Source organism: Phaethon aethereus (assembly GCF_964289735.1).
Source record: "Phaethon aethereus genome assembly, chromosome: Z".
Lineage (NCBI taxonomy): Eukaryota > Metazoa > Chordata > Aves > Phaethontiformes > Phaethontidae > Phaethon > Phaethon aethereus.
The window spans coordinates 86,347,892-86,369,918 of record NC_138577.1 but is presented as its reverse complement, the minus strand read 5'-3'; the positions used below and the strand labels follow the sequence as shown (position 1 = coordinate 86,369,918).

The following is a 22,027-nucleotide window of genomic DNA, read 5'->3' as shown; positions in this document are numbered from 1 at the left end:
CCTGGGGACGCGGGGAGCTTTCTGACAGAGCCCTAGCACACCTAGGCTAGAGAGAGGAGAGCCGAGGCAGCACACCCACTCCGAGACGCCGCCAGGAGCCCACCAGCCCTACCAAGGGACGAACGGCACCAGTACCCTCACCCCCACAACCCCCTCTCGCCGCCACCGCGCAGCATTCTCGGCAACACTACCCCACACCGAAAACCCCGCCCCTTCTCAGGGACGAGCCAAGAGAAACTCCCCCTCCCACTTGAGTGGCAGTCCTTCAGCGAATAAGCGAGCGCTCAGCGCCCGGGGGCAGGACGATCTCCGCCAGTTCCCAATCAGACGGCGGGGGCGTGGCAAGGAGGGCGCGGGTTGGCAGGCGCCGGTTTCGGGCCGCGTTTCCAAGGGGAAGGGAGCGCGGCGGGGCCGTGTGGAGGGGCGGGCGGCGTTGTCCGGTCCGGTCTGGTGCGGTCCGGCCCGACCCAGCCCGGTACGGTGCTGTGCGGCGCGGCGCGGCCAGCCGCGGCCCGGCTCGCGGGCGGCGGCAGGTGGCAGCATGAGCTTGGCCTTGAGGTCGGTATGAGCTGGGCGGTTGTCTCCTTTCGGCCCCCGAAGCGCGGGCGGGAGGCGGCCCTCAGGGCCTCGGTGGGCCGCCGGGCACCGTAACGTCTGGAGAGGCCTTGGCGGAAAGCGGCGGGCCTTGGGCGCTGCCGTGCGCCGGTGAAGGTCATCCGCAGACTCCAGACGCTTATGTCTGATCCCTTGGGAGGGGGTGGTGGGCGGCCGGCGCGGATCGGGCCCGACAGCCATCTGTTGACCGAGGGAGGGTAGGGCCCGTCGCGTCTTTGGGGGGTTCGCTTCTGCGTTGTCTAAAGTAATACACCTTCAAAGAGCCTTTTAGTAGGCGGTAAGTTAGGCTGCTGTGTTGTTTTTTTAAATTCAGGTTCAGTAACTGTTGTATAAAGGGGCTGGGCTTGTAAATTCCATACTTGGCAAGTCCTTGTCTTCAGACACCATTAATATGCTTATTATGGCATATGTGATCCTTAATTTTTAAGTCCTGAGAATGTCATGTTTCATATAGTAAAAGTGGTTGTAGAAGAAGAGGCAGTAAAACTACTTGCATTTAAGTACTGCTGTGTCTTTTAAAAAAATTCTTTTATGCTAAGCATTAAATAAACACTTCAGTAACTAGATCAACGTTAATCTGCTTTCAGACTTCTAAACGGATTTCATCATCGCGGCTCACAAAATGTGGGCTCTCTGGATCTGAGCTAGTCTTCCAGTCCTAATCATGCAGCCAGCTCAGTTATTTTAGTCCTTCCAAAAGCTGTAGTCGTCCAAAGCCTGTGTGAAATCATGTTGTCCCAGTTGGTCTGCTAAGGACTTCTCATGCTTTGAGGCTATTGTGGTGTGAAGCAGGTCCAGCTTGTGCAGCCTGCACTTTTCTTGTCTATATTTGGAATTTTTACTAGTGTAGCTTCAGTGGTTGTTGAAAGCTTAAATTCCAGCAATGTGTTTAGTCTTTGGTTCTTATTAAAATTAGCAAAGCCATAACAAAGAAGAAAAACCAGCTCATTACAGGAGATTTGGAAAATAAATAAATCCTTGAAAAGCAGTTTTCTGTTCACTGATCCTTAATTTTTATGCATTTTGCAGTAGGTGACACAGCACACAAAATGAGTGTAAAAAGCCTTTTCTTGAGAGAGCATAACCTAAATTGATACAATAATTTGGGCTAGAAAGGACTTCTGGAAGTCATCTAGTTCAGCTTTCTGCTCAGAGCAGATCTCGCTCAAAACTGCATGAGGTTGCTGAGCACCTTTTCCAGTTGGGTTCCGAATTCTGACGATGGAGACTCTTCAGTTTCCCAGTGCAACTGTCCCAGCATGTAAACACTCACACTGGGAAAATATTTCCCTTTAGATCCAGCTGCAGTTTCTCCTCTTTGCATCTTGAAGTTGTTGTCTCTTGTCCTTTCACTGTGCTCCTGTCTTCTGTGTAATAACCCTGGAGATAGTGAAGACACTTACATCCCCTCTCCTTAGTCCTTGCCCATCTAGTCCCTCTGCCCCACTCACCCTGGTGTAAAAAAAGGCAGCTCCGTCAGGTTCTCATGCACCATGTGCTGTAGCCACCAGGCATGGTAGTCTGCCTTAGACCTTGTCCGTTTTCTGTACAACTCTCTTGTACTGGGGCATCCACAGCTGGACGCAGTACCTCTGGTGTGGCCTCATGATCACAGAAGGGGAGGGATTTACCACTGCAATTAGCCGTGCTCATCATAGCAGCAGCATGCTGCTAAGCTTCATGCATGCCCGCTTCATCCAAGAGTGTACCTTGAGTGCTCCAACAATCTCAGTTGATATCACCTGTTACCGCAAATGTACTTTTTTTTTTTTTTGAGTTCTTTCTTTGAAATGTATGTCTTCCAAGCAATTATTCTGGATACAGCAGTCAGTCTCTGATGTGAATAAAACACAGTTACAGCAAAATTTACCCTCTATTAGCTTGGTCCAAAGTATCTTTTATCAGTGCCATTCTTTTCAGTTTTTTTTCAACAGTTGCTCCCCGTATGTGAATCATGTATTTTCTGTCTTTTATCTGAAAATTTAATCTTCTAGGCTAGCCAAGGAAAAGAGGGCTGTTTTTGAGCAAGATTTGCTGATTTGGGGAGCTTGTCTCTTTTGTATGTACCTAAACCAGAGCAAAAAGTCTTTAGAGCAGTGTGTGTGTGTGATTTAAAGGATTTTTAAAAAATCCATACATGCCATTTATGTAAGAACTGTAACTGGCAACAAAGCTGATTTGTGGCACCTAACTCTCACTTGAATAGCCAGACAACCCAATTGTCTGGTGTAGCTAAGCTTCCGGCAGCCTGTCTGTCTCAAAATTCTTTCTTTTTAGAAATTCTTCTTCTACAGTTTAGAAATAAAGTGTTTTCAGGAGTTGTGTTGTTTCAACTGCTAGTCTAGTTTATAACCTCAAGTATTCTTTTTAACTGGTAGTTTTTCTACCCTCTTTTTTTGTTGTTGTTATTGATTAACCAAAAAGCCTGTGCTGATTTTATTTTGAATGGAGGAGTGGAGATGTCATTTGGCTTTCACAAATGAATTGTTTAGTTCAAGTGTTATTTTAAACTGGGAGGACAAGCTGGGAAAAGATTGAACAGGAAAGGTGCCGTTAGGGTGAGTTTTTTATTGGTGGAAAAGGTTCACTATAGTGGTATCTTCCCAGTAGAAATCAAATACACTTAATTTCTTTCTTCTTACATAGGAATGAACTTGCAGTCGACAAAACTAAAAAGAAGAAAAGAAGAGAACTGACTGAGGAACAGAAGCAAGAAATTAAAGATGCCTTTGAGTTGTTTGATACAGACAAAGACAGAGCAATAAATTATCATGAATTAAAGGTAAGACTTGTTTTGTTTAAACAATTTTATGGCACAGAATATCAGTATCTTAGTGAGTTTTTTAAGATGTTGGCTGTATCTTTAAAAAATGCATGATATCTTGCTGGGCTGAAGGAGTGAGGATACTAAAAAAAAATAAAAGGAAATACTGCATTGGTAAGAATGAGCTTTTCTTCCCACATGATATACGTGACACAGTAACAAAATTGCTGTAGCATCCTGCATAACACTGGTCTGAATGCTCCTCCAGGGTTTAGTTTGGACAGATGACTCAGTGGTAAAAGCTCTGGAAAAGCTGTTTTGTTCTTTTTAAAGGGCCTGTAGAATCTAAAGCTTGGTGTTGTGAAAATCCACAGGTTTCGGATGCTTAGGTAAAAGATGTAAATCAAACTTGTAAAACTGTTGACTACAAGCCAGAGCTTACCCACCTGCATTTTCCAACCAGGAGCCTATGGATTGTAGGGATGAGGTATGCTATTTGCTGTGCATGTGGGAGGCTCAGTCGTTGCCTTCCTAATGAAGGCTTCTTCTGTTGATAGTTGTCGGCAAATGGAGGTTAGGATGGCAGTCCTTCCTAGTGAGTCCTCCAGTCTGGAAGTCTCTAGAAGTAGTACATGAAGTTAGTAAAGTCTTTTTAAATCTTCTGTGATTTTTTATTCTAATTATACTGCATCAAGAACAAAAGGTGGCTTTGGAGAGGCCAATGTTTCTGTCACATATTGGATGAGATTCTTCTGGGAAGGAATACCTAATCCAACCTGCTGGCTCCACATTCTGGCTCTACCAAGTAACTCAAAGGAGTAGGGGAGAAGTCTTATTTTTACTTCAATTGCTGTTACTGAAATGTCTTAGATACAATGATTCCCTTCTCTTTATTTTAGAGCTCAGGTATTGTATCTTTGCTGGAAGGCACAGTAAGCGGGATAGTATTGGGGACTGTTTTGGGACTGTTAATATGCTTTTTCCATTACAGTATTTGAATTCCCAGCTGTCAGGATTATTTGCAAAGCTGTTTCTTAGCTGTCTCATTAAATACTGTGGCCATGAAGATAATACTATGAAAGAACAGAAATATATAAAGAAAAGACCTGTCTCCTCCTCTACAAAATCATCATCAGGAGTTTTTTGAATGGATACATACAATAGGATTGTGGTTTTCCACTTTTGGTTTAGTGTATGTTCATCAGTTTGGAGGCAGTCAAGGTAGTGTGTTTAATGAAATTGTCATCTCAGTTGAACTGAGAAACTAGACTAGTGTGCTACTCACCTAATGGAAAAATAAAAAATAGGTTGGTTTATGTTGTTCACTGAAAAGCCATAAAATCACTTGTAAGAGGACTTCAAAACCCATGAACATGTACACACTTAATGTGAATACTGAAGAAGAATAATTTGGAGAGTTATTTTCAGTTTTATCTTTGAAAAAGGGCCAGTACTTGTAATGCTTTTGTAAGTGAGGAAAGCAAATCTACTTGTCTTAAGAAGCATTCGGTCCAGTGTAAAATCCCTAAAAAAGCCAAGTCTAGCTTTTTCACTGTAAATTGAAGTTCCATTTCCTAACAGTAGTTTTAGGCAATTTTTATACCCAAAGCTTTTTTTCTTCTATTAATTTTATTTATTATTGTTGCTAAACCACTGATTTCCACCTTCTCTCTTGGGAAAGAAGGTAATTACTGAAAATAAAAAGAAATCTGTTAAATCCTTGTTTTAATCTTTATATATGGTTGCACTTCCATTTTATTCCAAAAGGTGGCAATGAGAGCCTTGGGTTTTGATGTGAAAAAAGCTGATGTTCTGAAAATACTTAAAGATTATGATCGAGAAGCGACAGGCAAGATCACCTTTGAAGATTTTAATGAAGTTGGTATGTGTTTGATTGTGTACCTTTAGAGAAATTTAGCATACAGTAATGACGACAATTTGGAAGCAGTCCTGTGTGTACTTTTTCAGTTACCTAGTAATATTAAGTGGGAGAATTCATGTTTTTCTTAATAAAAGTCAATAGCAGAGGAAGATAAATCTTTGTATTCTGAATACTCAGTTTGATATATAGAGATGAATGATACCCACATTATAAAAAGAAATAGAGTATACACAGTCCTAATCTTTTTCAAACTTACACAAAGGAATAAACTCTAACTTAAAATGTAGCTATTTCGGTGTTGTTTATGGATTCTGTAAGATTCTCCTTCCTTCAATTTGGCATTGAATTGCATGGGAAGGAGTGTATACACAAACAAACTTTAAACTGAATACAGAATTTGTATATAACAGAGATAAGAGAAATTGAAGCATATGTTAAATATTGTACTACAAGGATTTTCAACGGTTGATAAAAACAGTGGAATTTCATTAGGCTGTTTCTTTCATCTGACGATTGTGTAGTGCACAGTTTGACATACTTTGAGTAGGTAGTGATCTGCAGAATTTTTAAAGATAAGAGTTTAAGTTTCTTCGAACATTTTTTGGTTGTTACACATAATTTATACTTTTGCATACAATTTGCATTTAGGAAAAAGATAAGCTGTGTGGGATTTCTGCATGTATGGCTTTTTATCTCTATTTCATTATTCCAGTCCGTGTGTTCAAAGTACTGGAGTTCTGTAAATTTTCGATGGGGGGAACCAACAATAAATAAACAGTGTAGTATATGTGTATTTGTTCTTGGCTACGAATAACAGTATACTTAATCTGGCAAAACAGTTATTGATTGAAATGTGGCAAATTTTAATGATTTAACAGGTTAGGATTGGACAAAATGTGTTGTTAATGGCAGATAATATTTTTGTAGCTGTATTCCAGATTAGAGTAAATTATAAGTCAGAAAAGAACCAAAAATAAAGCCTATGGGGAAATATGTGATCAGTCCTGATTTAATTTAAAAAAATAAACAAAAAAAGTGAGAGTATTGATTTAATAGTAATACTATTATAATTACATCATTATGCTATAATAGCATACAATTGAATATGCTGTAAGTACTGTGTAATTCGTTTTTAATTCCTGATGTTCAGTCCTGTCGTTATTCATTGTTTCCTGGTTCTGTCCAGGCTATCAAAATGTGCAGTCAGTAAGTGCTGTGAAGAGCTAGGAAAATTCCTGTAGAAAGCCCAATATATTTTTGGAAGGCAATTGAACCTGTCCCAAAACTTGAATAGGATTTGGGTGCTGCTATGATGCAAATGACCTTGACACAGAATTAAACATGATACCACTTCTAACAGAAAGATCAGGGAGTTAGAGAAAACAGGTTATAGACGGTTTAATTGTGAAGAGCTGTTGAATATAGCTAAGCAATTCTTGAGCCATCAATTTTCATGATTTAATGTTATTTATTGTTTTAAATGTAGGAGTGACCCATCTGAAATGTATAAAGATGCAATTACATTTTGTCATGTTTTGTACAATCATGTTACCTATAGTATTTAGAGACCTAGTGCTTTATTGTTCTTCAGCTAACATTGCAGTTGTCTCTTTGCCACAGAAGGTAGACTTTTTCAAATGATGTAATACTGTCATGCAGCGTAGTTGTTTTAAATGTAAATATTTAAATTTAGTATAAATCTGATGGATTTATATAGACATATAAACTTCATTGCTGTAGTGAGCTTTTATGAGCTTGAATCTAATTTTTGCCTGTCAAGTTCGATAAGCCAGAGCAGGCATTCCATCTGCAGACAGTAGCAGATACTAAGTGGTTCTCTGTGCGCAAACGAGGTTGATGTGTTTTTAATGGCTTGATGAAAGTCACAAATATCAAGCCCTGTAATACAAGACTAGCAGGTACCAAGATGTGAAGATACTTACAGCTGGTTCCAGGAACGTCTGAAATAATTACTAGAAAAGTATTTTATGTGGCAAGTTTGTCTTTTCTGTTACAGAAACTGACAAATGGTTGTGATAAAAGGAGTAATAAAGACTGATGAATCCTTTCAAAATTAACATCTTGCAGTTCATAGCAGTGTCCTTTTCATAACCCCTGGGCTTAGTTTTTTTATTAGTGTGGTTTTGTATCTAAAAGAGGGGTTCCGTGTGAATGTTTTTCATTACTTAGTGTTTCAATGTTCTGTCACAGTCAAAATTCTACCCTGATCAAAATACATAAAATTAAAAAAAAAAATAAAATCAGCTGTCTTCATCAATCAGAGCTGATGTTTTCTCTGAAAGGTAAGTTTGGAATGGAGTAGGCATGTGTATACTTTTAATTCCTATTGAAAAGTGTGTTGAAAGCATGAGTGTATCTAAATCGCTATGTAGCTTTCCACTGCAACAGGTACATCCCAAAGAGAAGCTCAGCTTGGGGAAAGAGAGGTCAGATAACAGCAAAACAAATATGCATGTTGAATTGAAACATATAAAAACGAAAGAACAGGTAAAATCATAAGTGTATGTTTTTCATATTGCCTCAGTCTGCTACAGTCATTCTGAGTTTACCCTGCAGAATTTTTTAGTTTAACTTAAGTATTCTTCCTACAGTGACAGACTGGATATTGGACAGAGACCCACAAGAAGAAATACTCAAGGCATTCAAATTGTTTGATGATGATGACTCTGGTAAAATAAGTCTGAGAAACCTGCGCCGGGTTGCTAGAGAACTGGGTGAAAATATGTCTGATGAAGAACTACGGGCTATGATTGAAGAATTTGATAAGGATGGAGATGGAGAAAGTATGTGTTAGCAAACAAAAGCCCATATAGTCTGCTCTTAATTTTCTCCCCTTTCTAAACGTGATTTTGTTGTGAAAATGTCCTCTGTGGTTTCCGTCTAAATAACTTTCAGCTCAAACTTAATTTAGCTTACAAATAATGGAAGTTGTGTTTGACAGCTACTAATCCTGGAAATACATCTTGGAGTGTAAAAATCAAGTTGATTTCTCAACTTGATTCACCACTAACTCTTTCTCAACCAATGTCTATTGAAAGCTATTAGCCTAATAAGTCTATGCAGGATCATCTTGGATAGGTCTTTAAAACGTACTTCTGAACTTAAAAAAGTGCTGAAGAACATAGTGTGAAAAACAGCTCTGGGCAATTGACAAAGTCCACACAGAGTGGGTGGCAGAAGGGATTTATTAGCCACGTAAAGAATGCATTAAGAAATCCAGTTTGATATTATGCTTATTAAATCTTTGTAAGCACTGAAACTTAGGGTTTTTTTAATTAACTTGAAAACACCCTTATGTTTACACCAGAAACCTTAATATCTGAATTCAGGGAATGCTCATTTGAGACTATGTACGTAAACACTGCATTTTTAACAGTCATCGAAACCTACTTCTGAGTTTTTCTTTCAGGATGGTGACTCATGTTTGAGATTTCACTAGCAGTTCATCGAGTTTTCCAGTTACAATTGTTTTTCTACTTGTAAACCACCACATCTGTTGGTCTCAAAACTCTCACTACTAGTGAAAAAAAATTGTGGTGTTGTCAGCCTTGTGACAGACACTCGTCCCCTCTGTGCTGTTTGATATAGATGATGTTCTACGCTTGGGCATAAAATTACTCAAGTATTGAAACAACCCCTTTTCTTTCAAGGGGAAGAGTAGGACACTTTAAACATGGTCTGTGGTGTGGAAATGAAAACTTTTTGTTCCATTGTAGTGGTGTAAATAGGGATCCTGAAGACAAAGATAGTGAAAGGTCAGTGATTCAACTGCCAGAAAAGTATTAATGTTGAAACTGTTACTAGTAAAGTAAATGTTGAGAAAAGTGTGTGATTTCCATCCATTCGGAACTGTTGTTTTCTAATAATCTTTCAATGGCCTGAGGCCATGGTTCCTTAATAAATCCATGCTGCATAATTAAGAAATTCCTCCACACTCCTAGGTGTGTCTTCCCACCTCTTTCTGGCACTGGCAGTATCTGATGCCACAGGTGAGGTATTTTAAGGGAGCTAAGCCAGGAGAAAACTATTCATGTAGGTTTTTAAGCATTCCTTTTCTTGCAGCTTAGATCCCTGAACTATCTCACTGCTGGTTAGATTTTCTTGGAACTGCATCCTGAGAAAATAGATTTTTGTTTTTTCTCAGTGTTTCCTATAGGATAATTGAAGCAGGCCAGCACAGTGAAAGCTGCAAATTGTGTTTTCAGGCAGCTGTGTGCAGTGACACACAGGATTGCAGCTGTGAATTCTGGTAGACAATAAGTACCTATTTACTTCGTTTTCAGTAGCTGTATAGCAGTCAAGGAATGATGCCTGTTTTCTCAATCCATTAGATTGATTGCTAGTCTAGGTAGAGACTTTAATTTTGAGCTTGTTTTGCTTTTAAAGAGAAGAGTTGTAAGGACATTGCATTGCTAGCTTTACTTTTTTTTTTTTGGAAGGTGTAGCCATAGAAGTGAATGAGAGTAGAAGTCATCTGCAAGCACATGTTGTTCTGTGTCGTGCTCCTGGAGCTGCCAACTGAGATGTCAGAATCATGGATCGAGGATGTTTTTTTGTCATGTGGCTATTTGGTCACTACAAGTTGAATATAGATCATTAGCTCCTTTCAGGAAGGTTACTGAGTCATAACTATTTTAGGTCAGTGCCACATTTTTTAATTCAAGTTGATCAGCTGAGAGTGGGTGGCTCGGTTTCCTCTTATTCATTCATCCATCCATTCTCTTGGATGTCAGAGCAGTCAAGCACTAGATCGAATATGGAAGATTGACAGCATAATGTTTGTATAAGGTGCTGTTTATCCTTAAGGTTTTGTGTGTTTTCCGTTCTTTAAAGAAAACTGATGTTTTTTCTAGCTTTTTAAAATTCATTCTGAAAAAGTAAATAATCCTGTTCCATTTAGCTTCAAACATCTGGGTTATGTAGCATAATCTTGCTGTCATGTAGTTCTCCTTCTCCTCCTGACAAAAAAATTAATCTGGAACTGCTAGTTGGTAGCATTTTTAATGGGTACTTCAAATACAGGAATAATACCATGTGTAGTTTAACAGCCTTCTTACATTTGAGAGATTGTTTTGCTCATAGTGAAATAAGGCCCGTTGTGTGATACCCAGGCTACCTGAACCCTTGTGTTTCCAGCGAAATCACTGAGCTGTACTCGTGCACTGTACATAAGTTTCTGTAGAAGAAAGTATTTTTTACATATTTCTGTCTGCCTTAAAAAGGTAAATAGTCTTATTTTTGTATTCCTGGTCTTAGGAATTACTTCCTTTTTCAGAAACTCCATGCTATCAACTCGGGCAGTTTTTGTCATCCTGTGTGGATGCATGTATAGGAAAGATGATCCAGTCTTTGGTCTCAGATTTTGGCACAGAATTTGGGAAAAAAACTCCACTGAAATAATATGCTCCTTTAACTCTCCAGAGTCCAAGTCAACATTTTTTTCATATAAGCTGTGATACTAGTTTGTTTTTGTCCTGGTTTCAGCAACAGTTATTTTATGATCATTTATGCCATGGAATTGAGGGAAATCTGACCCTAGGAAAGGCTATGATTGCTTCCGGTTTCATTGTGCTTAACTTGTGAATAGATCTTAAGTCTGAGGATGATTAACTGGGTTGCCAGGAATTGTAACTATGCTTCTCTTTGCAGTTTGTTTGAACGTTTGAAAATTTGTTGGTCACTGTCATACTGTATTTCCACTTTGCAGCATTGTTTAACAAAGATATTTTAAACCAGAGAATATTTTGGGGAGGATGTTTGTATTTGTGCTGTTATTGTGCTGATGCTATGAAATGTATGCATCTGTGGAAATGCTTTTTAAAGTCATATAGACAACATAATGTTTATGTGTAGTAGAACATGATGTAGCTATGTGATAGACTGATATTTCAGAGCATAGCTAGACTAAATCTACTTGTTTTATGTTTTTGAAATGTGTTGCAATAGGGCAGATTCAGGTTTATTTTTTTATTCTTTAACCTAATTGAATTTGTTTGATTTTCTTCTAGCTGTAAATGTAGTGCTCTCTTTGCTGTGCTCTCTTTAGGAATAGCTTGAGCACATTGGCTGGGACACATAATTGTCAGGGAGAATTCTTCATACGCGCCTGGTCTTTTCCATACTGCTGACTTATTCTAATCATTCCCCACTACAATAATTAGTTGCAGAGTGAACACGTTCATTGGTTAACTCTTTTACAGTGGCTCTAACATACGAGTAAGGTCAATAGCTCAGGTGTAAGTGCACCAAATAATTAATAACTGCTAATTAATTTATTATTATGACTTAATTTCTTCAAGAACATTTGTGTAAAATTTCTGTTAATTATAACTGAAGAGTGAAGAAAGTTCAGATGTGGCACAGCTTGTCAAAAGTCCATTTTAATTCCAGCTAATTTATGGAATCATTAGTAAATTATCTTAAAATTAATTTTGTGTTTGGCAAGTGTTAAAGATTGGTGAGAGAGAGAAATACTATGGTTTGGGGGGGATTGGACATAAATGTCTGAATCATGATTTTAGAGAATAAAATCAAATTTGATGATAACTGGAGTTGCAGCATTGTTGCTTGAGAAGCACTTATTAAATAAAATTTATCTACCATGTTTTCATAAATCTTAAAAAGTCAAAGTATTACGGTTTTGCATAACCATCTTTTTACATACTATTCTCTGTGGTTTTGCTATCTTGTTTTACTTTTAGAATGTTTTTATTTTCATAATTGGAAATAATAGCTTGTTATATGTGAGCTAGATTCTGGCTTATGTATTCTATATAATTAAGCTTACATTCTGGCTTTGCCTTTTACATGGGAGGGAGGAAAAAAAGTGCAAAATACCTATAAGGAAAAAATCCAAACTTGTAAACCCTGATTAGTAATGGATCAGGCACAATGAATACTAACAGGGAGACCTTTAAGTAGAAAGTATAATACATATATGCATTATTTTCTTTTATAGTTTATGAATGTTTGTCTAACGATTTTCTCTTCTTCTACAGTCAATCAAGAAGAGTTCATTGCTATTATGACTGGAGATATTTAGCATCAGAAGAAGTGGACTCGGCACAAAAGAGAGGCATCGTGAGGAGCTTCCATTACAATATTTTGTACTTCCATTCATTTCTGTAGCTAGAGTAATGCAGAACATTACTTTCCTTATAGGACCAAAATACAGACAGGTTATATGAACTGATAGTTCAGTATTTTGTACCATTAGATATTATCACTAGAATAATTGATACATCATTTTAGAACAAGTAAGTAATGCTGCATTTCAGAATGTTCAAGTACTCATTTGTAAAAGAGCTTTGTATAGGATTTTAAAATTGTATCATATTTTAAGAACCTTTTGAGGTTGACTTTGTGTTAGCATTAGCTGTGGCCTTAGTTTTGATACATAAGGTTTGACAAACTTCCATTTTAATAAAATGTTCTTCGATACTTGAAAGTCTTGGTTTTATAGTCCAGTTCAGATTAAACTACAATGTAAAATCCTTTGGGGAAAATAATTGTTTTCATTTACAGGCTTGTACTTCCGCTGTTCTAGGTGAATGGTGACATTAAATGAGCAAGCATTTGCATCCCCAAAGATGCAATTTATTTCTGTTTTACCCCTGTGTGATAGCAAAGGGCAGGCAACTATGCATGATGATAAACTGTATCAAAAATGTGCTTAAATGATCCAGATGTCAGCTAGCAGCTCTTTCTTCAGTATCTGCAGCGCTGATAGCTGTGGAGACAATGGTGACTGTTTATGATGGGTAGATGTTCTTTCTGCAGTATCTAGTTAGAAGAAAAGCATCACGGGGAGTGAACTTCTGAAGTAGTTGGATGTATTTCCAGTTTGCCAGGTGTCTTCCAGAAGAGTTCTTGTGGGCTGATCTTCCAGGTTTCCTGTATATTAATTGTAGTTTCTTCTTTTTAAATTTTGCTCTCCTTATATATCAAAAAACGTAACTTTAAATCTTGGTTAATCCTGTGTTCATCTTTATTTTCATAAAAGCAGCTGCTTTTTAACTGGCAGTAATCCTGAGGTTATGAACAGGTTTGCCCTCCACAAACAATCAGAACTTGGAATTTATTGGAGACAGAAGTTAAGGTCATCAAAGCTAATAGATTTTTTGCTGCCATTTTTTGAGTATGTGTTATAACATTGCTATCTGTGAAATACCGTGTTGCGCTCTATTAAGCCATCAGTACTGGTCCATTCATACAGAAACAGCAATTCAAAATGACTAGCAGTGGCTCCATATAAGTGATGAAGTATGAGCAGATACCCCGTGTAGAACACCAGCAGGGTATGTGGCCATCAGCTGGGATTTCCATGCTGGATCGCTCTCACGTGGGGAGACGTCCAGCCTTTGGAACGGACATTGTTCCTGTTGAGATACTTTCATTTTGACTTTTTTTTTTTTTTAAATAATTATGAAAATATAATGGGGAAAAATGGTAGGGATAAAATCAATATGAAATTTGTGGGAGTGAAGGAGTAATTGGTATTTTGCCAGGAAATTGTGGTCATCTTAATGTTAGTTAATGTCTCAGTCTTAAACTTTGAGTAAAACTTCCTCTGTGCTATATCAGAGGTGTATTTTATAAGCAGATTCTTGCTCAAAAAGTGAACAGCATGAAATACTTGCAGGATTGCAACTTGAAGGTTGGTGTTCATGGGGAAAAAATCTGCTATATGTAATATGGACATACTTTATTTCTTTCATATTAATTTCAGTATAATAGTTGGGAAAGGGGAAAAATAAGCATTGAAGAATTCTACCATGCAGAAAAAGAGAAAAGAGAGAAAATCTTGCACGGGAATAAATACAGCAAACTTCTCACAAGTCAAGTAAAGTACTTTAGAATCCAATAGCAAAAAACCCCACATAAAATGTAAAATTTATTTTAAAACCAGTTCCCATTAAAAAAAACAAAGCCAACCCAACTTCTAACCAGTATTTCACACTCTTAGCAGATTTTTTTGGGGTGCTGATATTCAGAGGAAGATATTCAGTGTTTGAGACTGAGTCTATGAACTGCTCTTAAGTATTTTCTAGGAACAGTATGGGTATTGTCCACTCAGTAATTTCTAGCTTTGCCTTTCATTTCTTATGTAAACTATTTCAAGGACTATTTTATTTTCTGCAGACAGTGAAAGTGATAGAGGTCTGAAAAGGTCCCTTAGTAGTCATCAAAAAACTTTTCCCTGAGAATCATACCCTTATTTTGAATGTGCCAGTTTTCTAATACCCTGCTGTGGCTGTTGAACGACTGGCTTTTATGGGGATGTTACCGTTCTGCTCCTCCATAGAGAGCTGGTAAGTATTTCTTGATAGATGCCATTTTCTGTTTGGAATTGATCTAGCAAGATGCGTTTTGTCTCTTCAGGGTTGAGGCCTTATTTCTAGCTTTTGCAATGTACTCAGAAATGTTGCTTTATTCTTGCAGATGCGGCAGCACTTGTTGTGAGCTAGACAGGAACAGTGCAACGCTCTGTAAGCACGGGCCAGTGAACTGGAGAGGTCTTGTAAGTTGCTCAGACTGCGGGAGTGGCACAGAAGAAAAGAAGAAGAAACAATCAGCATAGTATTTAGTGATATTGTCTCAATGTTTGGCTTTCCTTTTTCTCCGTGTTTCATTGTTCAGGAGATTTTGCATTCCATACCCAGGCTTGGTTTGTGCTGCTGACTGTTGAGCTTCTTGCTGTTTTGTGTACTGGGGGTGTTGCAATTTCTGTTGTCTTTTCTTGGTATTTGCTGGCTGAGAGTAATTGTGATTGATTGGAGTCTACAGCTTGGTAAGATCTAAGCTCTCAACTTGAAACTGTCTGCTTGGCCCCAGCATTGATGCATAAGCTCAACTCTCTATGTTTTGTGGGGCTCACACCTATCCGGGTGCTTTTTGGTAGTTTGCTTTTTGTGACACAGGTTACAGATTCCCAGTTTCTGTCTTTTCTTTCTTGGTCTGATATTGGAGGAGGAAGAAAGTCATTTGGTGGTGCATTTAAGTTTTGTCTCTGGTAGAACAGTATCAAGGTTCAACAGTCATCATGAATGTGTGCCTTATTTCTAGACTTGCAAAGGTGGGTTAGTGTTAAAATACTGGGGTACTTGGGGCAAATGCTTCTCTGTTTCCTCAGCTGTGGAGGGCAGTGATGTCTGGTAGAAGTCCAGAAACGGTGTCTAAGGGAATGTCATAATCCATTGCACTAAAATCCACTGGTGCTTCTCTTTAAGGGCTTGCAGTAACAACAGTGTAACTGTGCCAACTAGTCCATCACTTCCCTAATTAATCCCATGGAACTTTGAGGAAGTTGAGAATCTCCAAATGAGTAAAAATACCGTGTCAGAGTGCAGTGTATACCAAATGTTACTCTGCTGACTTATTTTAGAACAACCTTTTCAATAACGAGTTGGTCGCGTCAAACACTTTTGGTTTGTGTTTATTCACTGGAAAGTTTCCGTGGCACAGTTAAGTCATCAACAGTCAGACAATGCCAATGTTAAGGTTACATATGCCTCATCATTTGGAGGCTCTGCCTGAGTTCAAAATACCTCTGGAGCGTTCTGGTGACATGGCCATCTTTATCACATGCAGCAGAGCTTTCCTTAACCATGCCCTTAGACCTCTGCGAAGAGGGAAAGGAAGACCATGACAACTTGGCTGGCAGTGGAGGGGAGGCCAAAGAGGTGTTGCGTGAAGGGAGGCACGAGCAGAGGGGCACTGGGAAGAGACCCAGCTGGCCATGAGCTTGGAGCAGGACAGGCTCCATGCTGAGCCACAGGCCTGTGCAAGAGGAACGGTAGCCCGAAGGGGAGGGCATCAGGGTCCATGTTGATCTGTCTGCCCCTGGGGTGCCCTCAATTTCGTAGCGTAGCTCATGGGTGCACCTTCACTTGCACTGTCGTTGCGGCTCTGAAGACATTTAACTTAAGATTGGCATTGGATGAGGATATGTGTGGTGGTCATGGCACAAAGCTGAGTGTGGACAAATCCTACAGCTTAGAAAAATTTGTTAGCAGAGGTTTTTATCACAAGTTACACAAGAACAGAGGATAAGGACAGTTGCACTAAATCCCACTGCCCTGTGGGTTGCTTGTAGTTGCTCATAACCACTCATACAGTTGGATATTCTTGCCTGCTCGGATCTGACGGACGCACTGCTCACGTAAGGAACTCTGTACTTGTTTTTGTCAAATGGGCTCCCACTGTGAAGCAGGTAAAGGCTGTGACTGCAACTTGCTTTGCTGCACGTAGAACCGCATCTGAAGTGAGAGCTGCATTTTTCTTTGACTTTTCCATTAGGTCCAGAGCTTGTAGAAGACAGTGGCTGGCACTAGCAAAACTTTTGCCACAGTCATTTTCTGTACTGCACTTGCAGAGGGATAATGCTGCTGAAGTAAGTCTGTAAGGATGCTGAGAATGTTTTCATCAATGAGTAACAAAAGAAAAATGATTCCACAGCGGGGGAAAAGAGGTGAGTGTTTTGAGCGCTTCTACCTTCCCTAGGGTACAACCAAGGGAAAATCTGGACAAACCCATTTGGACAGTGCCACAAAGATGTCACACACATCAACAGACAATCAGTAGAAACATCACAAACATTTAGAGAATCTGCAAGTATCTTACTTTATGATAGCACAAATGGTTCATCTACTGCAAAACTGTTGCTAAGCAAACTGAACGTGTTGGCAATTACCAGCAGTCAGAAGTGATAGCTCTCAGAATATATAATAAGTGGGAACTTTCCATATGTAGGTCTTTTTGAAACCGCATAAGAATGTTTTAGCCGGTGGAGGTTGTATTTGCCACTTCTTAGCCCCTACTATTTGGAAAACTGCTTCACTTGTAAAGGAACATTTAAAGGAATTCCAAAGGAATAAATAATATTTAAAGGATTAATTCCTCTAAAATATTCCTCTTAAAGGAATAAAGAATGGGCTTGGCAGGAAAGGACTGCTTTACTAAGAGAGATCCATTTAGAGCTGGGTAGCTAGACAACACTTTATAAGTAAGATTGCCTAGAATGTTTTGCAAAAATGCTTGTTATCTGGATAAACTGTTGTGTTGGTTTTTTTTTAATTGCAGAACTTAATTCTGAATTATTTTAATTTCATAAAATGAACTTCTGAAAGGGTCTTTTCTTTTTTGGGAGGTGATTTCTGAGGATGCTGTGCTTGAAGTTTGACTGGCAGACAATAAAGCCTTGCTTTATTGGTTGTGAATAGATTTGGACATTTTGTGTTGGCAGAAACTTGAGGTAATTTACACCAAGTTCTGTAACCTTTTCTTGCTTTCCCAGGTATTGGAAGGAGCCCTTCCCAGCCCTTGACTGGAGGCAGATGGGTTGCCACTGTCCCAACTGTAAATGGAAATGTAGGATAAGAAAGAAATGTCTTAGAAAACAGTTACCCATTGAAGGAGTTGTGCAAGCTCATATAATAGATAGATCTATTTTAATCCGGGGGGGGGGGGGGCGGGCGGAACAAAAACAACCACCTAGTGCTCTCTTGGTTAGTGAAAGGCAGATCTACAATAATACAGGTTGAAACTACACAGTAGTGTGCTGTACCAAGGAATGCAAAAGGAAAGAGAGAAAACATCTGTGTGGTATTTGTGATTGCTGTATATATTTATAAAAAGTAAGTATATATATATAAAAATATATATTTATAAAAAACAACCTCAGGCAAACAAGCAAAGTAAAACAAAACTAGTCAAAAATGCTAGCTAATATGGCTGATACTACAGACCTCCCTTAAAAAAGACATTAAAAGAAAAAAAGGCAAAAATGTATGATGGCATTAAGAAAATGGTTTGTACCCCCCAGCAGCCTCCTTCTCCAGGGTTCCTCGATGCTGAGGAATGATCCTGCTCAAGATTTTGCAGGATGCATCAAACAAGCCAGTTCTTCAGTCCTCACTGAAAGTCAGATGATTCCCTGGTACTTTTAAAAGAGCAAAATGTAGCTCCCGCTATCCTACCTGAGACTTTTTCAGCTAATAAAACAGGTACTGATGTCTGGAGCTGTGAGAGTGAGCTAATTATATCTGTTTATAATGGCTGCCACATTTATAAAAACAGTCGCGGTGCTAACGGCATCTAATTCATTGCTTTGTGAAACGCTGAATATCATGACTTACGAAAGTGTTACTGTGACTCATTTTTTGGGGGGAAAAAAAGTAAATGTGTTGTCTTTCCCATACAGTTATTTCTGACAAATTGATTACACCCCAGCCAGGGCAACTGTAATAGAAAAATTAATTTATATTCTTATTTTTTTAAAACCTCAGTGCAGTTTCTGTGCCACATCAGTGATCTGCCAGGAGGATTTTTGATTTGATTGCTTAAGGAAACAACTCAGTAGGAGTACGTATCACTTCAGCTGTGCTTTATGTTTTAAAAAAGTTGCACAAAAGTTAACCATACCTTTTCCTGCTCACATTGCTATAGGTGGGCAGCTTCCAGTTGGTAATAAAGCGTGGTATATTGCGTTGGGAAGAGGAAATTTAGGAGAAAATCGGTCATTTATGTTTTTACCCACTAGGGGGACCCATTGTTATGCCTAAAAAGTGGGACCTGACGTTATAAAAACAAAACCAGCATAATCAAATGTCAGGTGGAATTTTTATACCAGGATCTTTTCACTCTCTCGGTGTGTACACATACCTTAAAAACCTGTGGGCCTCCTCCACCCGTATAATAGCAATTTGCCGACTACGATGCAACTTCTGTGCAGCACAAATAAGAGCTGAGCTTTTTGCACGTAGAGGAAGCTCATGTTCCTATGCTGGGTCACCTTGCAGCTGTATTCTCAAAGAAAAACGGACGGGAAAAAGATTAATTGCTTGTGATGTGCGAGATCTACTGAGAAAATGTATTCTTGTTCAAAGATGAGCCGATCATTTCGTTTTCTTTCATTCCTGGTTAGGGGCATACAACTGTTCTTCTGTCCTGACAGACACATAGCCCCTCTGTATCCCAGATGTTCCCTGCCTCAAGCACGCACCGTTCCTTGCGCGGGGCTTTGCAGCTCCGTGCCCTGCTCATCATGGAGGCTCTTTGCAAAATCATCTCGTGCCCGCATCTCCCCCTCGCTGGACTCGCTCCCTGTCCTCCCGGCTGTGCTGCCCATGGCACGGCCGTGCCTCCCTCCTCTGAGGTGCTCCGTCGCGCAGGGCCTGTGGCTGCCCCGTCCCCTCAGCCGTCGTCTCTCCCCGGTGTGGGGCCACGCTTGGCGACCGTCTTGCCCCCCGTGGGCAGCTCAGGTCTTCTCTTCGTGTGCGGTCCTTCCCCCACGCCTCACCAGCCACACCGCGACCCTCGCCTCGCGCGGGTAGACCAGGCAAGAGCAAACGGGAAAAAACAGACAGATAAAACTATCTGGGGATTTCTGCACCAACCTTTTTTGATCCAGGGTCACTTCATCTGGGGGTGTTACGCCTCTCCTCCTCCTCTGTGCCCACAGAATCACAGACCAGTTCGGGCTGGAGGGACCTTTCCAGGCCACCCAGTCCAACCCCGGCCGTGAGCAGGGACATCCCCAACCAGAGCAGGGTGCCCAGAGCCCCGTCCAGCCTGACCTGGGGGGTTCCCAGGGACGGGGCATCCACCACCTCTCTGGGCAACCTGGGCCAGGGCTTCCCCACCCTCCTTGTGAAAAATGTCTTCCTTAGATCTCGTCTAAACCCGCCCCCTTCTAGTTTAAACCCAGCGGCCCTTGTGCTGTCGCTCCCGGCCCCGCTAACAAGCCCGTCCCCACCTTTCCTACAGGCCCCTCTCAGCCCTGGCAGCTGCAGGAAGGTCTCCCCGGAGCCTTCTCTGCTCCAGGCTGAGCCCCCCCAGCTCTCCCGGCCTGTCCTCCCGGCAGAGCTGTTCCAGCCCTCGGAGCGTTGCTGGGGCCTCCTCTGGCCCCGCTCCAGCAGCTCCGTGTCTCTCCTGTGCCGAGGGCTCCGGAGCTGGACGCGGCCCTGCGGGGGGGTCTCCCCGGAGCGGGGCAGAGGGGCAGAACCCCCTCCCTCGCCCCGCTGGCCACGCGGCTTTGGGTGTGGACCACCTGGGTCCTCCCTTTATTGTTGTGTTGTCTTGTGCCAAGATGAGTTTGGCACCCAAGCTCTGAAACGTCGGGGGCAGCACGTTTCCTGGGTGTGCCAAAAGAAAAGGCTATGGAAATTACTGCTTACTGCCCCGAGTGAGGTGTGTTAATGCTGTTTCTAATGCTACTAGTAACCACGATTTTTCTCAGAAAGAACATAAAGCTTTATTAGTTCTTGCTATTCCACATATTTAATATTTTTAATTCTTCTCCTAGGTGATGGGGATCCAATGCAGTAAATTTTCTTAATTTAACAAAGAGCATTTTAATTTCAATATTCTCAAATGAGTGAAAATTTATCTTGAATTAGTGTTTACTTAAGTGAAATTTTCTCCCCCTGCATAAGAGACCGATGAGCACTTGTGCTGTGTGACCATTTTAAAAAGTACTTCAGCCAAGTGCCTATTCGGTTCCTTTCAGTGGCCCTTTTTGACACCTCGTGCAGAGCTTTGGGATGAAATATTCAGATTACGTCCAGGTAACCAGTGGATCTGCAGCTTGCTTCCCACAGTGAAGCACGGGAGGTGGCCATCTCAGTCACCAGGGTCTGGGCCCATGAACCGAATGGACTTTGAAGTCCCTCTGCTGCCACTGGAAAAGCAGCGACTTCTAAACGTCCTAAATCACGTAGTTGCTTTATAATTATTACCCTCATCCTATGCAGGAATCTTGCAGGAATCTATGCAGAAATAAACAATATTCTACACGTGGCAGACTTCCAGGTGTTTTTATTTTACTCTGTATTTATTATTCATGTGAGTTTAGAAAGGTGATAAGAACAATTAAACTGCAGACAATTTTGTGAGGCTGTGATACGGCTGAAGGATAAATTTGCATCCGCTTCTCCCCTACGGATATCAAGGTACCAGCAGTGATGAACGTGATGTTGGCTCTTTTGTCTTCATCTTTGTGCATCCAGCACAAGTAATAATGTCATATATGGGTGTGGACAGCAGGCATTTGCCCCGTGCTTCAGTGAGACGAAGCACGACAAATGGCAGAAACACAGAAAAGCTGTTTTCAGCACGGGTAATATTTTGCAAACAGAGTGGAAATGAGATGCATAGCACAAGATACAGACGGAAAAGCTCGTTTCTGGCACGGGGGCTTCGGAGGCAGAAGGGATGTTGACACCTGAAATTACTGTGTCTTTGCGCCAGCCTGAAATTTGTTGAGACCTTGCATTGTTGAGTTGATGGTTGGCCTTGATGATCTTAAAGGTCTTTTCCAACCTTAATGATTCTGTGATTCTGTGATCGTGCTAATTAACGTTTGAGCTGTATCGGTTAAGCTGATACCTGTAGCCTGCCTTCTTCTGCTGCACCTCCTGTTGCATGGAGGGGGTCCTGGGGAGGGGCTGGGGGCTCTCGGTTTTTGTACTGTGGTAGTTTTAGGGGCCCTTTGTGGATGCTTCTGCAGACAACATCAGAGAGTGAGTTCATGGGGCTGCACCAAGCAGATCAGGCTACTTTGTGTTAGGACACACGCTTAAATGCAAAGAAATGTGTTAATTCAGATTCTCTTCTAGGAAAAAGGGTCAACATATGCCATCTACTAGGAAACTACCAACTGTGGAAACTGTTTTTAAGCTCCTGTGAAGATCTGTGATGGATAAGAATATGAGATATAAAAGAATAAATGAGCTATGATACCCCAA

General features: G+C 40.5%; 1 protein-coding gene across 1 annotated transcript; it reads left to right on the top strand.

Annotated features, from left to right (window-relative positions):
- Positions 1 to 735: 735 nt before the first annotated feature.
- Positions 736 to 12,324, top strand: CETN3 (centrin 3; the record flags this gene model as incomplete). Its single annotated transcript, XM_082013346.1, has 5 exons — positions 736 to 812; positions 3,226 to 3,397; positions 5,147 to 5,261; positions 7,874 to 8,065; positions 12,281 to 12,324. The coding sequence occupies 5 exons, from the start codon at positions 736 to 738 to the stop codon at positions 12,322 to 12,324; spliced, it is 600 nt and encodes a 199-aa protein (XP_081869472.1).
- Between the last annotated feature and the right edge of the window lie 9,703 nt (positions 12,325 to 22,027).